Source organism: Callorhinus ursinus, unplaced genomic scaffold (assembly GCF_003265705.2).
Source record: "Callorhinus ursinus isolate GAN/ISIS: 27379988/994484 unplaced genomic scaffold, GSC_fseal_2.0 scaffold83, whole genome shotgun sequence".
Lineage (NCBI taxonomy): Eukaryota > Metazoa > Chordata > Mammalia > Carnivora > Otariidae > Callorhinus > Callorhinus ursinus.
The window spans coordinates 1,390,457-1,407,831 of NW_027397145.1; the positions used below are offsets into that span (position 1 = coordinate 1,390,457).

The window sequence follows — 17,375 nt, forward strand, 5'->3', positions numbered from 1 at the left end:
TTCTCAAAGGGGTTAAGATCTCAATTTCTGACTGGCTCAATTGGTAGAACATGCGACTCCTGATTTGTGGGTTGTGAGTTCGAGCCCCACCTTGGGGACAGAACTTACTTAAAGAAAAAATTCGGTATAGTTCAAATACGATTTCCAGCTCACAGTGGGAGTTCACCATTGTGGCTGGGAAAGCTTGATGGGCCCAGAGTACTTCCTTGCTATCCTCTGGCTATCCTTCCTTCCCAGAACCCTGTACTCATTTGCATAATGTTCATGCTATGTCTGGATGGTGGTGGTGATGGCCTATGCGTGGAAAGTGCTGTTAGTAGAGCAGAGGCTAACAATTTGCCAAAAAGGACACTTCAATGAGACTGTTAGAGATCCAGTTTAAAGACACTGCAGAAATCCTTCTGTTTGGTTCAGTTGGTAAAATGAATCCTAACTTGAGATGGAAGTTGAAGTAGGAATCAGGAGAGTATAGTAATGAAGGCCCAGAATAGCTGTGAATAAGCTCCCAGTGTAAACTACCAACTTCCTGCAGACTTTTTACTTTTTTTTTTTTTCAAGTAGGATCCATGCCCAATGTGGAGCTTGAACTCGGGACCCTAAGATCAGGAGTCGCATGCTCTACCGACTGAGCCAGCCAGGCACCCCATTCCTGCAGACTTTTTATCAAAATGTAAAATGGGCAGATCTTCTGACTCAAACACTCCCATCTATAGGAATTTGCCCAAAGAAAATAGACCTATGTAGGGACATGTAAGGCTTTCATAGAAACAAAAAACCTATCAATATGGAATTGGTCAAATGAATTATGGTGTAACAAAGTAAAACATTAGTTATTAAAAAGATGTGTATCCTGGGCACCTGGGTGGCTCAGTCAGTTAAGTGTCTGCCTTTGGCTCAGGTCATGATTCCATGGTCCTGGGATCCAGTCCCACATGGGGCTCCCTGCTCAGCGGGTAGTTTGCTTCTCCCTCACCCCCTGCTCGTGTGCTCTCTCTCAAATAAATAAATAAAATCTTAAAAAAAATGTATATCTCTTGGTAGGGTTTGATGCTCATTTTTTTTTTTTTAAGCTGCAAGAGGCGCCTGGGTGGCTCAGTCAGTTGAGCGTTCAGCTCTTGGTTTTCACTGGGATCATGATCTCATGGATTCTGAGATCCATTTTGAGTTGCAAGACAGCCCCACATCAGGCTCCGTGCTCAGCAGGGAGTTTGCATGACGATTCTCTCCCTCTGACCCTCCCCTCACTCTCTCTCTCAAATCTTATAAAAAAAATAAAAAAGGCTGCAAAATAGCACATATAATCTTCTAAAATTATATATGTAAAAATAAGCATGTGGATATAAATGCAAATATGATTGAATAGCATTATCTATAATAGCAATAGCTCTATGTTTCAAAACAGAATAAACAATATCTCAGATTTTGGAAGATTTACTGTCTTTTGTATATTTTTTATAGTCTGAATTCCCAATTGCATTTATAAAGGGAAAAATATCATACCTCAAATAAAATCTACCTTATGTTTCTATAACAGTTTGGTAATGGTCTCATCTCTATGCTCATTTGTATCATGTGGAAGCTGGGAAGAGTGTATCCCATCATTACTTAATCTTTAGTAAGGGCCTAGCACTATGGGGGTAAGCAATGGTTCCTGCTCTGAATATTTACAATTCAGGTGAGGATACAAAAGCATTATGCAACATATTTTGAATGTGTGCTATGTGCCAGCATGGTCCTAAACACTGATACACAAGGCAGTAACTGGCATGATCTTTTCCTAGAAAAGTTGTTACTACCTCACACCCATTAGGATAGCTACATTCAAATAAGCAAAAGATAACAAGTGTTGGTGAGAATGTAGAAAAACTGGAACCTTTATGCAGTTGGTGGAAATGTAATATGGTACAGCTGCTGTGGAAAACAGTATGGAGGTTCCTCAAAAATCTAACATTACCATATGATCCAGCAATACAACTTCAGGATATATATCCAAAAGAACTGAAAGCAGGGTCTCGAAGACCTATAGTTGTACATCCATGTTCATAGCAGCATTACTAACAGGTAAAGTGTGGAAGCAACCCATGTCTATCAACAGATGAATGGATAAGCAAAATATGGCATCTATATACAATGAAGTATTACTCAGCCTCTGAGGAGGAAATTCTGTAATATGCTACATCGTGGATGAAACTTAGATACTGTAGGATCCCGTTTCTATGATAGTCAAAATCATAAAAACAAATTATGATTGTGAGGGGCCGGGAGAAGGGGTGGATAGAGAATTTTTCCTTAATAGGTAGTTTCAGTTTTACAAGATGAAGAGTTATGGGGATGGATATGGTTGCAAAACAAAGTGGATGTAATACCACTGAACTGTGTACTTAAGAATGGTTAGGATGATGGGGCGCCTGGGTGGCTCAGTTGTTAAGCGTCTGCCTTTGGCTCAGGTCATGATCCCGGTGTCCTGGGATCGAGTCCTGCATCAGGCTCCCCGCTCCGCGGGAGGCCTGCTTCTCCCTCTCCCACTCCCCCTGCTTGTGTTCCCTCTCTCGTTGTGTCTCTGTCAAATAAATAAAATCTTTAAAAAAATTAAAAAAATGGTTAAGATGATAAATTGTTATGTGTATTTAACCAAAAGAATCCCAGAAAGAAACAAAAAAACTATTCTGAGTTAAAAGGAGGATCAAATTTGTATAGGCTGAGTAGGCAGGATGAACAGGACTTAGACACTAAGGTGTAGATGTGGAGTAGATAAAGGTTTTTGCAGAAGGGTGATGTGTGCCTACGTATTGCAGAATACTGGAAGGGCAGAGGCAATTCCTCCAGGTTGGGCCAAGCCCTTCCCAGCTGATTTGACTGGTCAGTGGGCACCTGGGTGGCTCAGTCGGTTGAGCATCTGACTTTGGTTCAGGTCATGATCTCAGGGTCCTGGGATAGAGCCCCTGGGATGGAGCCCTGAGCTCAGTGGGGAGTCTGCTTCTCCCTCTCCTCTCCCTCTGCCCCTGCCCTGCTTGTGCTCTCGCTTTCTCCCAAATAAAATCTTAAAAAAAAAAAAAAAAAAAAGCCAGACACACCTGGTGCTTGTGAGAAGTAGCCACAATCAGGAACATGAATTAGGAGGTACCACTACAGCTTCACCATCCACCACACTAATAATAAACTGCCATACCTTCCTCCACAGGCCCTCATGACACCACAAAATAAACTACAGAACTCACACACAAGAGAGCAGAGACTGGGGATTACCCTGATACAAGTGGAGTAATAAGAAAAAGGAAGTCCATATAGACTTGTAGTTGCCAAGAAAGTAGCCAGAATCTGATTGCTAATGCTTTTTGATGTTCACAGCCAACTTTTTTTTTTTAAAGATTATTTATTTTGAGAGAGTGAGAATGAGAAAGAGAGAGAGTACATGAGAGGGGGGAGGGTTAGAGGGAGAAGCAGGCTCCTTGCTGAGCAGGGAGCCCGATGCGGGACTCGATTCCGGTTCTCCAGGATCATGACCTGGGCCCAAGGCAGACGCTTAACCAACTGAGCCACCCAGGCACCCATAGCCAACTTCTTTTTAAAAATTTGAAGTAATCTCTACACCCAACGTGAAGCTCGAACTTAGAACCCTGAGATCAAGAGATGCATGCTCTGAGCCACCCAGGCACCCAACTCTTAAAAAGTGAAGAAAAACAGTCATTTCAATCTCAAGAGTCAAATAGCCAACAAGAAACCACTACTTCTGAGTTAACAACCCTGGCAAAGTTGAGCACGTAAGAATTAGTCCTGCTTTACAATAGGCAAGTGCAATGATTTAAACTTGAGTACTGTCCTAATGAAAGGTGGGACATTCCTGATGGCCTTGGCATAGCCCAATTGCATCAGGTCTTCATATTTTTAATTTTTTTTAAAGATTTTATTTGACAGAGACACAGTGAGAGAGGGAACACAAATAGGGGGAGTGGGAGAGGGAGAAGCAGGCTTCCCGCTGAGCAGGGAGCCGGATGCGGGACTTGATCCCAGGACCCTGGGACCATGACTTGAGCCGAAGGCAGATGCCTAACGACTGAGCCACTCAGGCGCCTTTTTTTTTTTTTTTTTAAAGTTTCTTTTTTTTTGACAGAGAGGGGGGGAGGGAGGGGGAGAGAGAGAGAGAACAAGCAGGGGAGAGTAGTAGAGGGAGAGAGAGAAGCAGGCTTTCCACTGAGCAGGGAGCCTGACGCGGGGCTTGATCCCAGGACCCTGAGATCACGACCTGAGCAGAAGGCAGACGCTTAACCATCCGAGCCACCCAGGTGCCCCGCATCAGGTCTTTAGAACCAATACTTCATCAATGTTACCATGCATGAAGCACAAGGACATCATGATCAGAGGTCATTAAAGCTGTACTTAATGCCATTCTCACTCCAAGTTTACTTGGGGTGGGCACCTAATGTCCATTTTTTGGTCTACTAGACCCAATACAGACCGCCTTTCCTTTTCACACTTTATTTTCCTATTTCCTATCATACATCTTTATGTTCTTAAGTTGTGTGGAAATTATAAAATTTTCTAAGGCTAGAACTTTAAGTTCACAGAAAAGCCAGGGCTAAAAGTTTTTTTTTTAAATGTTTTATTTATTCATGAGAGTCAGAGACAGAGAGAGACGCAGAGGCAGAGGGAGAGGGAGAGGGAGAAGCAGGCTCCCCACAGAGCAGGGAGCCCAATGCAGGACTCGATCCCAAGACTCTGGGATCACGACCCGAGCGGAAGGCAGACGCCCAACCATCTGAGCCACCCAGGCGCCCCAGGGCTAAAAATCTTAAACATAAATCCTTTATGTTAACATGGTCTTAAAAATTACTACCTTCCAGGCACCTGGGTGGCTCAGTTGGTTAAGCAACTGCCTTCAGCTCAGGTCACGATCCTGGAGTTCCAGGATCGAGTCCCGCATCGGGCTCCCTGCTCAGCGGGGAGTCTGCTTCTCCCTCTGACCCTCGCCCCTCTCATGCTCTATCTCATTCTCTCTCAAATAAATAAAATCTTAAAAAAATTATTACCTTCCGATAGTCCTCACCCGTACTTTTTCAGTCTGTCTGTAATACGGTTTTATTTTTTACCTAGTACTTTAGTTGAGCTCCACCATCAACTATAGTTTATCAGCAAGTTAGACGTACTTGAGTGATGAGGTAGCTATTTCCATTTTCCCATTCACCTGAAATTTCAACTAGTTGTTACCAAGCTTTATCATTAGTTCCTATGTTACTTTTTTTTTAAAGATTTTATTCATTTGACAGAGAGAGACAGCGAGAGCAGGAACACAAGCAGGGGAGTGGGAGAGGGAGAAGCAGGCTTCTCGCTGAGCAGGGAGCCTGATGTGGGGCTCGATCCCAGGACCCTGGGATCATGACCTGAAGCGAAGGCAGACGCTTAACGACTGAGTCACCCAGGCGTCCCTCATTAGTTCCTATGTTAAGTGATACATAGTGGGAAAAGAAAAAAAGGAAAAGAGACATTTAGCTAGGCAAAAGTTATTTCCCAAGTCTTCATCGTTTCTGCCCCAGTAACTTTCCTTGAAATGTCTGGTTGTAGCCAGTTCCCAGAATATTATGACTTCAACGTTCCGAGCAAAAGCTAAGACACATCTGGGAGGGGTGCCTGGGTGGCTCAGTCGGTTACGTGTCTGCCTTCGGCTCGGGTCATGATCCCAGGGTATTGGGATCGAGTCCACATCAGGCTCCCTGCTCAGCGGGAAGCCAGCTTCTCCCTCTCCCTGCCGCTGTCAAATAAAATCTTAAAAAAAAGACATCTGGGAAAGCAGTACCTAGGGCTCTGAAATGGGTATCTTCCATTGGTGGGTTTTATTTTTTATTTTTTTTTTAAAGATTTTATTTATTTATTTGAGAGAGAATGAGAGAGAGCACGAGAGGGAAGAGGATCAGAGGGAGAGGCAGACTCCCTGCTGAGCAGGGAGCCCGATGTGGGACTCGATCCCGGGACTCCAGGATCATGACCTGAGCCGAAGGCAGTCGCTTAACCAACTGAGCCACCCAGGCGCCCCATTGGTGGGTTTTAAAATTCAGTTTTGAAAAGAGTGCAAGTGGTGGGGGGGTAACTCCCCCAGGGCCTGAGCTGAAACCAAGAGTCAGACACTCAACTGACTGAACCGCCACCTTGATTCTTTGCACAGGCTTCAAATAGTGATTATTTTCTAGCATTTCCCCTAGGTCTAGGTTTGGACAGTAACAAAAGCAGTACCTCAATCAAGAGTACCTGAAGCAGGCATGATTACAACCCCCTAGCCAAAATACTTCTTTAGCTACAGGTAAAACTATCATTCTCAAGTGTAGCTTCTTCACTTGATACCACCATCATCTGGTAACTTGTTAAAAATGGAACTTACCAAGACCCACCCAAAACCTAGCAAAGTGGAAATTCTAGTGGACCCCATCCATATTCTAATGAAGCCTCCAGATAATTCTGATGCATGCTAACATTTGAGAACCACTAAAGGAAAACAAGCATTTTGTTTGTATACTAACGCTGACCCTAAGAAATCTTGGCCTCACCTGTCATAGGACTTGCATCCAAGTGAAAGGGTTATTTTATTTTTTAAGAGACCTTATTTTTGGGGCGCCTGGGTGGCTCAGTCAGGTTGTGTCCATCTCTTGATGTTGGCTCCAGTCATGATCACAGGATTAGGAGATTAAGCCCTGCTTCAGGATCCACTCCTGCTTTGGGCTCTCCCTCTGCCCTTTCCCCACCAGCTTGTGCGGTCTCTTAAAAGCTCTACCCAGAGCCAGCCAGGTGCCCTGGAGAGGGCATTTTAAACCCCAGCTCAGCAAACAGCTCAAAGTTGCCAGGGAATACCCAATCCTAAATGCATTACCACTCAAATACTTGAGCTTTTAGCTACACTAAGCCATATTCTGTAATGGAGACCAATAAAAGAGCACACAGAGCTGCTCCTAGCCATAGTGCAAATTATCTTAACCCACACAGACTGGACCAAACACTTTACTGCTGATTTTAATGATTTTTTTTAGTAATCTCTACACCCAATGTGGGACTCAAAGTCACAATCCCAAGATCGAGTTTGCATGTTTCACTGACTGAGCCAGCCAGGCACCTGATTGATTTTTAAAAAATTGTTCTACAGTGTTCCTGCAGATTTCCACTACATCAGCCTCTTTTTAAGGTTATATGAAAGAGCTTGAGAGGAGGCGGGGTGGGGGGGGCAAAGGGAGAGAGAGAGCGAATCCCAACCAGACTCCATGCAGGGATTGCTCATGGCCCTGAGATCACACCTGAGCCAAAACTAAGAGCCAGATGCTTAACTTACTGTACCACCCAGGCACCCCCACCACCAGCCTATTTTTGTCACAATTTTCACTCAGGGTAATACTGCATTTTACTGTTCAAAGCCACTGAAAATCCACTGTGTACAAAGCGAGGCAAAAAATAAGGGTATTCTTCCCCTGTAACTCTAATACCTGCCATTTAATACTTAACAGGGTGCTTTTTGTGTTCCACATCACCAGGTGAGGAAAGCTACCCCTCTTAATAAAAGAATTCAAGAGAATGGATATAACCTAAGAAATTGCCTTAGAATTGTATTACTTAGACTCTACAGAAGTTAGTGTACTTTGTGGCCAGAAATTCCTGTTCCTCATTAATAAAATTTCAAATCAAACTTTTACAATACAGCTAGCCAACTCATGCCTTTATAGTCACGATCAAATCCCAAATTTACCAGCAATAGGCTTAAAAAAATAATACATACTCAAGGTATTTTTAAAGGTTTCCTTCACAGAGGATTAACCCAAGATTAAACTGAAGGCTAAAATGATACTGGTAACAACGTTCTTCAACTTTATACCAGGTTTAAGTGAAAACACTCCTATGAAAAAAGGTTTGCCATAATCTGGGAAATACTAATAGCTTACTTATGAAAATTTTTGCTTTCTAAATGTTATCAAATGAAGATACTGAACTTTCTCTTCTACAGCTTGGTACAGCCAACAAAGTCGGACCTATGAAAAAAAGCTATCACTAATAGGAAACAATTAGGGATTCCAATGCACAAATAATGTTTGTGTTGCTTGCTGTTAGTTAACAGTTGGAATTAAACAAAAGTGGGTAATTAGTAAAGGCCAATATTAAACTGCAGAAATAAACTGGCGAGGATTTTTTGTGCATGTCACATTAAGAAAATGTTAACTGCCTTTCAGAGATACACCATGAAATTTTGATATATCCCTTAAACACATTCAGACCTAAGAGTTCCAAAGAGAATTCCTATTAAGTTCTTGTTTTTCTTAAAATTAAAAATGTTTTTTGACAATAGGTAAATCCCTTACACCAAGAACCCTGAAAGATTTTGCAAAGCTGGTAGAACTAATTCTTGATATTCCATGTTATTTCCAATTTTATTGTTTGATACTTAGACAGGTCTAAACATGAGCTTTTGCCATTTCTTCACCCTTAGCATTTTAACCTCCAAAGATTTTTAAAGACCACGAATAGCCCGATTTTTATGTAACAGGAACAAGAAATCCACCAGCACCAAAAACTTTAAAACTCAGATCTTTAGTAGCAGTCTTTAGAACACTCTAGATTAAAAATGTAATAATTTGTTAAAGCATGCAAAAAAGTGTAACAGTGAATAAAAACCACAACTGACAAAAATATTGGTTAACATTCCAAACATGTATAACCAATGAACATGGCCTAGGTTTTTTTTTTTATTGGTATTCACTTCAGAAACTTGAATCCACAGATATAAGCAGTATATTACCAGAAAGTTACAAGTAAACACAGATTATACATGCAAATTTCTGTTCACAAAGGTCACATGTGCAGGTATATGAATTAGAAGCGTGCGTCTAAGATTATGGCCAAACTGTTTTTAAAATGCAGAAATGTAAAATTACATCTTGAAATATGAAGAGATGGTCTACACACTTCAAAAATCAAATGTTGCTTATACCAGATGTATGACAGCTACAGGATTCAAGTGACAAGCAATAAGATCTCAAGAAATTAATACTGCTCAAAGAGAACGGGAATATTTTTACATTTCACTGAAAATACATTGACTACTAGAATACGAAATCTAGCAGGAACTTAGGGGAAAAAATTACAAAAATCTAAAGCCAATTACTTAGTATTTCTTATTACCTAAACAACAGCATGACATTAAAAGAAAACTGCACCTGCTTTTTAATTGCCAATCTCATATTAATGAAGATCTCCAAATAAAAAGCAACCCAAAAAGCTTCAAACTCCAAATGAAAAGTCTGCAAGGCTCAGATTAAAATGTGGAATGTTTCCGATGAAAGTAATAAAAATACAATTGGTTTTGTTCTTTATTGAATGGAATCAAAAGTTTTGACATTTCTTTGAAGCTTGGAACTAAATTTCATTTCTCTGAATGATTCTACATCTTTTTTCTTAGTGGTGCAAGTTGTCTTAAGTAGCGAGTCAGTCTCTACAAGTACTTCGGTCTGTTACCATTCTGATAAAACAAAAACAATTCTTCATTAACTTAACCGTATATGTATTTTTGCTGTAACACTTAACACATGAACAGACATCTATTATTTTTCCACTAAAACAAAAGAGTACAATAGTTTTCTTCTAACTATCAGTATTGTATTTAAAAAAGGTTAACATTAAAAACAAAGAACCATTATTTTCTTTGAAATCGTTAAGCTTCTTGCACATCTTAAGCTTCCTTCTTCTGCCTGCGTTCTTCTGCCAATTTATTCAGAAATTTCTGAAAAGAAAAAAAATTATAAGGATTAAGTCACCTAGGAAAAACTAAATGGATGAACTCTGAAATAAAATATTCTATCCAAGTTTATGAATTTGAATGTAATTTAACTGTAACATTATCAGTTGTTTTTAAAGATTGAGTTATTCTTGTCAGTATACAAAACTAGATCACAGTACGTAAGACGTGAAAAAAATGGTAAAATGTGAAAAAAGATTCTTTCAACTTAAAATTAACATTAACTTATAGATAAGAAAATAAAGATCATACTTGCATAGAACTGCCACTGCTCCAAGAACATAGAGCAGTTAAAATAACATGCGTTTATTCAAATAGTGCATCTTCCATTAAAGTGGGGACACATTTTCTTAAAGGTAGTAAATATTTTGTCTGTGGGCCATTCTTTATTTCAACTACTCAATTCTGTTACAGCAGTAAAGCCAGCCATAGGGTGCCTGGGTGGCTCAGTTGGTTAAGCGACTGCCTTCAGCTCAGGTCATGATCCCGGAGTCCCAGGATCGAGTCCCACATCCGGCTCCCTGCTCAGCGGGGAGTCCTGCTTCTCCCTCTGACCCTCCCATGCTCTCCCTCATTCTCTCTTAAAAAAAAAAAAAAAAAAAAAAGCTAGCCATAAACAATACTTAAATGAATGACTATGGCTATGTTCCAAAAAAAAAAAACCCCACCTCATCTACAAAAGCAGTGACCCCTGTATTCCACCTGTAATTTCTAGAGTTCTTGGACATATTAAGACATTAATAAGTAACCCTCCCCCCAAATCAAACACCCAAAGTTTCTTTACTTCTGGGTAGATTTTCTCAACTCTATAGTTACTCCCAATTCATGAGAGGGTTAAAAAGGCACTGTAAAAAACTCAGGAAAGTATCAAGTCATTTATCATTAGCAAAATATTATATTGTGCAATAAATTTTAGTGAAGTCGACAAAGTTCCTTTAAAATAGAAATAAGTAACAAAGAGCCGCCTCCAATAAACAAATGAAAATTAGAATAGCTAGAAAATATTAGATAGCGTATCATTTATAAAGTATCAAGCATTGAGAGAGAACTTTTGTATTTCAACTCTTCTATGTAATAGTTTCTGCTACTAATGGAATTAAACCATTTTTTTTTTCATATGCTAAATGTAAGACACATATAAGGTAGCAAAGAATACCTTCATTTGATTTCATCTGATTCATCTGATTTCATTTCAAACTAGTGACACAGCAAAGAACTGGCATTATTTCCTAAATTCAAGGCTATCTACATCCATCTAAATCAACACACAGAACATGTTTGATAATGGAATACTCCAATAGCTCTCTACTATAAAGCAGTGCAAAAAACGAGGTTATTTATAATTAATGAGTTAACTCCTTTCAAGTTTTTCCCTAGTTATCTGTTTTAATACCCAGTCCTTAAGTCAGTAAAGTCCTTAAGTCAGTAAAATACCAAATTTCAAAATATCCAACTAGGAATTTGTTATGCTTCATTATGTTTTATTTATTCATTTATCCTTATATCTCATTGGTCATAAAACACAGAATATCATTATTAATAAATAATTTAACGGCAATATAAAATGTATAAAGGGACATGGCACTTCACAAAGTTGAAAAAGCTGTTTATTATTCCACTTGGCTTTCAGGCCTCCAGAATCTTCCAAATAAGAGAAATTATAGTCCAATACCCATTTGGGAATATTTAGGTAACTTTAATTATAACAGAATTTATAACATGGCTAGAAAATTATTCAACTATTTAATTAGAATGTACTATAGAAAAAGGCTCAACAGAAGTTCCTAGAATTCGTTAGACTGCTTCAGGCCCATCAACAAAGAAATAAAAGTGTCGGGGGCACCTGGGTGGCTCAGTTGTTAAGCATCTGCCTTCGGCTCAGGTCGTGATCCCAGGGCCCTGGGATTGAGCCCCACCCCGGGCTCCCTGCTCTGCAGGAAGTCTGCTTCTCCCTCTCCCACTCCCCCTGCTTGTGTTCCCACCCTCACAGTCTCTCTGTCAAATAAATAAAATCTTAAAAAAAAAAGAAATAGAAGTGTCATCTTCATCTCCAGGATAAGGCATTGTGGATGGGTCTACAGAAGGTACCATACACATTTTACTTTGCATAAATATACACCATCTGTTTTCATAAAGGAACTCTCCTCTTTAGATTCAGCCTTACCTTTAATTTCTGATAATGAGGAAGGCTGCTGCAATGAGTATTCTTTGCAACTTCTTCATTTGTATAAAAGAGTGAACACAGCTTACAGTAAAACCCTGTTTTAGGTATCACATAGTCTATACCTAGAACACAAACATACATTCTTACAAATTTAGTAAATCGAAAACTTAGTGTTCTCAAATCTTTTTTCCGTCATTATTATGTGAATGAGATAATCCAATATAACATAAGCTAAAACAAAACAAAAACCATATTAGTTAATTGTACTTAACTGATGTTTTAGGTCCCACCTAACTGTACTCTCAAAAGGCAGAAACAGATTAAAAAAAAAAAGCAATGTGAAATACTCAAACCTTTATGTGGAGAAAGAACATATTGTGAAATGGTAACAAAAGATAATACAAAATGAGGAGAGCTGGTTAAGTGGAAAAGAAAGAATATATCAATTAAGATTTACAAATTGTTCTGCAGAGAAATAAGATTTAAAACGTTATCAGAATTTATGTTAAGACCATTTTAAAAATCTTTTGTACTAAGAACTTGGGAAGGGTGAGAGGGGAAGAACAAAGCCTTAAATCTCACCAACAGGAACATTGGGCTGATATGGTCCAATTCTATACTCATCTGGGATTGTATAGTCCTCCTTGTTTTCATCACTTTGGCCATCTGCATTTTCACTTGTATCTTTGTTGGGATCATCAGGATTCTCAGCAGATTCAGCGCCTGGTTCTGTATTTTCCTCGTTTTTAATTCCATTTTCCAACGCTGCTTCGTTTTCTTGATCAAGTTCCTCGATCTTGTCCACCTTAATTTCAACCAAACCATCATCATTTTTGTCACCAGATTTAAATGCCATGCCCGATTTACGAAGTTTCTGAAGTTCCGAATCTTCCTCATCACCAACCTCATCTAGAGTGACAAAACCTTCCATACTCCCTGGGAAACGACGCTGTTAAGAAAGACAAATTTACTCTGCAACAATTATCCTGCAGCATCCCTTCCATCTGTTTTACTTGAAGGGAAACGGATAGCGTCTTTGTCTTTATTCATTCTTTCAAAATACTTTTTCCTTTCTCTCCCAAAATCACTGTCTTTTTTAAAACAGCTTTGTTTTAAAACTGTATAACTGAAAGCTTGCCGCCTCACATAAGAGCAGAAAATAAATAAGAACATTATATTCTACGTTTCTTAAAACTATTAGGCTGCAAGGGACTGTATCAAAATGTGATTTGATAAAAGTAGTTCAATGGTATCCTCTAGAAGACAGTATCTTATGAGACAACTGTTATTTCAGAGAACTCTCAGTCTAAAGTAGTGTAGTGGTTAAAAAAGGAAAAAAAAAAAAAAGGTCTGGAGCATGACTGCCTGTGTTTAAATTTTGACTCTGCCGCTTTTAAGCAGTATGACCAAGGACAATTTATTGAACTTCTCTATGCCTAAATTTTCTCATTCATGAAACTGGGTTAAGAAAGATCTACTGCTTACAGTTACTGTGAGGATTAAGTTTATTAGCATACACAAAGAGCTCATAAAAATGTGTAACATGTAATAAGTATCAGCTCTTAAGAGTGCAAACACATTATGCGACAATCATCCACTTCAGCCAGAAAAATAAGTTTAAGACCAAGTTATGTCTTGACTAGGCTCCTGGGTGGCTCAGTCGGTTAAGCGTTGGCCTTCGGCTCGTATCACGATCCCAGGGTCCTTGGATCCAGTCCTGCGTCAGGCTCCCTGCTCAGCAGGGAGCTTGATTCTCCCTCTGCCTCTGCCCTTGCCCCCTGCTCGTGCTCGCTAGCTCTTAAATAAAATCTTAAAAAAAAAAAAAAAAAAGAAGAAGAAGAAAACTGTTACGTGACCAAGCCATTAAAATCTGGAGGCTAAAAATTCGTCTTCCAAGAGTTGAACATTGGTTACAAAGGACCAATGGACCAGGAATACTAAGATCTCACTGAAAGAGCCATTTAACGTAAGGAGCTTCAAAGGCCTTTTAGTGCTCTAATCAGTAGACCATGGTCTTTTACTATTATTCTTTATGCTATGTTACATGCTTCTCTGTGATGTGTGTTCTAAGAAAAATGTTTTAAAAGCTACAATTTGAATTATCTGATACGGCTTATGTTTCTTTCTCAAATAGGAGAATTCTTCAAGTTTAACAATTTTTATTTATTTTTAAAAAAGATCTTATTTTAGGGGCGCCTGGGTGGCTCAGTCGTTAAAGCGTCTGCCTTCGGCTCAGGTTGTGATTCCAGGGTCCTGGGATTGAGCCCTCCCTCGGGCTCCCTGCTCTGTGGAAGGCCTGCTTCTCCTTCTCCCACTCCTCCTGCTTCTGTTCCCTCTCTTGCTATCTCTGTCAAATAAACAAAATCTTTAAAAAATAAACATAAATAAATAAAATGATCTTATTTTAAGTAATCTCTACACCCAACCTGGGGCTGAAATCCACAACCCCAAGATAAGAGTTGCATGCTCCACTGACTGAGCCAGCCAGGTGCCCCAGGTTTAACAATTTTTAAGTGAGTAGCAAAATGTTTTAAGTATCTTGGGTCAATTAACTTATTATAAACTCATATCCCATCTTTTTAAAAACAAGCTGGACGAAAAGGCTGCCTACCTGTACTTACACACTACCACTACAATACACAAATAAATATAGATTTAGGTCTTCCTCCTTTCTTAGTAAAAATTTCCTTCTGTGAGTTGAGACTTTTTAACAACTATTATAAAAAGTCTTATTTAACCTATTTATTGCAGAGTTTACTTTTAAATATTTTATTACGGTTCATAACTGACTTTTTCTAATTTAGTGACTAATTCTCTTTAATCTGACTCTGCTAGTGTAAATATGAAACTTTTATCTGATCTAGTTTTCTATCAACACAGGTCAATATACAATCTTCCTTTACCTTTTTTAGCTTTTTCTTTGCAGCTGCCGAAGCACTGGCATTTCCATCTTTTTTCACAGCTTTGTCCGAAGGTTCCTTTTTCCCATCAGAAGCCACATCACCTAAATTAGCAAGATCTGTCTCATCTCCCACTGAACTGCCACTTTCTAGCAGTGCTGCTGCTTCTTCTTCATCTACAAGTAGCTCATCTTCAGATTCAAGAAGCATGTTAGGTTCTTGCTCAGCCTGGTCATCCTTTGTATCTTTTTCACCATCTTCACCTGACTTCTCTTCTTGTTCTTTACCTTCAGTTGTACTTTCAGTCTTCTGGGAACCATCAATCTTAGATTTCTTATCGCTTGGAGATTCTTTGCCATCTGGAGAATAAGATCTTTTCCTGAAATCAAAAGGATACCCCCTCGATTAATTCTCCTGAGTTGGAAAACAAAAGTTGAATATACCAGTATATATACACACACAAAATGCAATTACCGAGATTTATCTTTTTTCAGTAAGTCAATGCCTCTGTTGGGAATCTAAAAGACAAAATTTGTATCAGTTAAATAAATGTATTAGAATATGCTCATGTGCAGATTATGTAATTACACAATTAACTAATATTTGAGGAACACCCTTTATATCAACTAAGCTTATTCAATCCCAGTAACCATACCTAAGAAAGTAAGTAAGCAGTTCATTACAATCAACATTTCAATAGAGCATAGAGCAGTGGGTAGTAAGTATTTTGGTAGCAGAACTCAAGTTCAAATAAAATCTTAAAATAGATAAAAGCAATAAAGGCATTTTTAACGTAACACCATTAAAACAACAAACTTCTACTGAAGAGTACCAGGGAAAAAAAGGTTGCTATCTTTAAATAACCAAATCCTATATTCTTAGCAAAGGAAGTATTTAAGAATGTCGTGGCTTGAAATATGTGAAACAAGCTTTATAACAATGACAAATCCAGTACTACATACCCTCAGTACCAATTTTTTATATTTTTCAGACAAGTCTACTTTCACACATCTCCCCTGAAACCAAAGGGCCTTTTTCAAACAGTGGTCAACCATTGCCATTGCATCTTCTCTGGTCTCCATCTCAATAAAGGCCTTAAAAAAAAAAAAAAAAAAAGGAATCAGCTTACAAGATATTACTTAATACTATAAGAAAAAATTAACTTAAAAAGTCAGGAAAGAGGGCGCCTGGGTGGCTCAGTTGGTTAAGCAACTGCCTTCGGCTCAGGTCATGATCCTGGAGTCCCAGGATCAAGTCCCACATCGGGCTCCCTGCTCAGCAGGGATTCTGCTTCTCCCTCTGACCCTCCCCCACCTCGTGCTCTCTCTCATTCTCTCTCTCTCAAATAATAAAATCTTAAAAAAAAAAAAAAAGGTCAGGAAAGAGACAAACTCAGAAAGGCAAATACAAGAGTTAACAACAAAATAAAGATGCTTTTTACTCTGAATTTTTAAAACGAAAAACAAGTGATTATAAACTGATTTTTTGCAGACCAATTTGGCAGTATCAAAGTAAAAAAAGTATCAGGATACAGTATTCTAATTCTGAAATTTATCCTTCAATTATATGATACAAATATGTAAAAATGTATATGCTGCCAAGACCATAGCACCAATGGTAGGGTCCAAAAACCTCTAAATATCCATCAACTCAGAAAGTTAAATTTGTTAAGTTTATTCAATGGAATCACATATAAAGTGGAAAGCAACAGTATAATGTAATACCACTTAAGGCAAGGAAGAAATAGTATACCTACATACACACACGGGGAGATTTTTTTGGATGCAAACTTGGAATTCCATCTTTACTTTCCACTTTATAGTTTCTAGTATTTACTGTTTTACACACTGAGAATCTACTGCGACTTAAAATATCATTTATCAGTTAGGCAAGGAAAATTTACAATTTATCTATGAGAAGATACTCTCCCTTTATTAAAAATGAAGATACACACAAAAAACCTTGAAGCACTGAGAAATAATCTTAAAAACTTTTTAAAAACTTTTATTTAAATTTAGTTAACATATAGTGTATTATTAGTTTCAGAGGCAGAGTTCAGTGATTCAGCAGTTGCATGTAACACATAGTGCTCATTACATCTCATGCCCTCCTTAATGCCCATTACCTAATTACCCCATTCCCCCCCCCCACTCCAGCAACCCTCAGTTTGTTTCCTATAGTTAAAAGTCTCCTATGGTTTGTCTCCCTCGCTGATTTTGTCTTATTTTTCCTTCCCTTCCCCATGATCCTCCTTAAAAACTTCTATATGTGGTATTACCTGACTTTTCATCCTCATCAGTATATAATTTTTTATTTTTCCATAAGGCTCAGCAAGCTTGAGAACTGCACTGTCAGAATAGCCAGAATGAGGTAAATTGCTGAGATGTATCACACGTCCAAGCTCTTGCTTTTGATCAAACTTCTGGTCTGGCTTCCCCTCAGGTTTCTAAATAATAAACAAGCACACAAATAAAAACGGCAAGTCAAATGGTGGTAGGTATGCTATAATTTTTTTTTTTAAGATTTTATTTATTTATTTGAGAGAGAGAGA

General features: G+C 38.7%; 1 protein-coding gene across 9 annotated transcripts in view; it reads right to left on the reverse strand.

The window, feature by feature from the left end:
- Positions 1 to 8,540: 8,540 nt before the first annotated feature.
- MATR3 (matrin 3) overlaps positions 8,541 to 17,375 on the reverse strand; it is a 46,353-nt gene continuing 37,518 nt past the window's right edge. For 5 of the 9 annotated variants that reach the window (XM_073887783.1, XM_025852130.2, XM_073887784.1 and 2 more), the window contains 7 exons: positions 17,103 to 17,270; positions 15,787 to 15,918; positions 15,299 to 15,342; positions 14,828 to 15,203; positions 12,507 to 12,873; positions 11,925 to 12,046; positions 8,541 to 9,745 (listed from right to left, as the gene is read on the reverse strand). In XM_073887783.1, coding sequence (XP_073743884.1) covers positions 9,695 to 9,745; positions 11,925 to 12,046; positions 12,507 to 12,873; positions 14,828 to 15,203; positions 15,299 to 15,342; positions 15,787 to 15,918; positions 17,103 to 17,270 — 1,260 coding nt within the window. In that variant the 3' untranslated portion in view covers positions 8,541 to 9,694. The remainder of the gene's footprint in view (positions 9,746 to 11,924; positions 12,047 to 12,506; positions 12,874 to 14,827; positions 15,204 to 15,298; positions 15,343 to 15,786; positions 15,919 to 17,102; positions 17,271 to 17,375) is intronic. The other 4 variants (XM_073887785.1, XM_073887786.1, XM_073887789.1 and 1 more) reach the window with 4 other exon arrangements.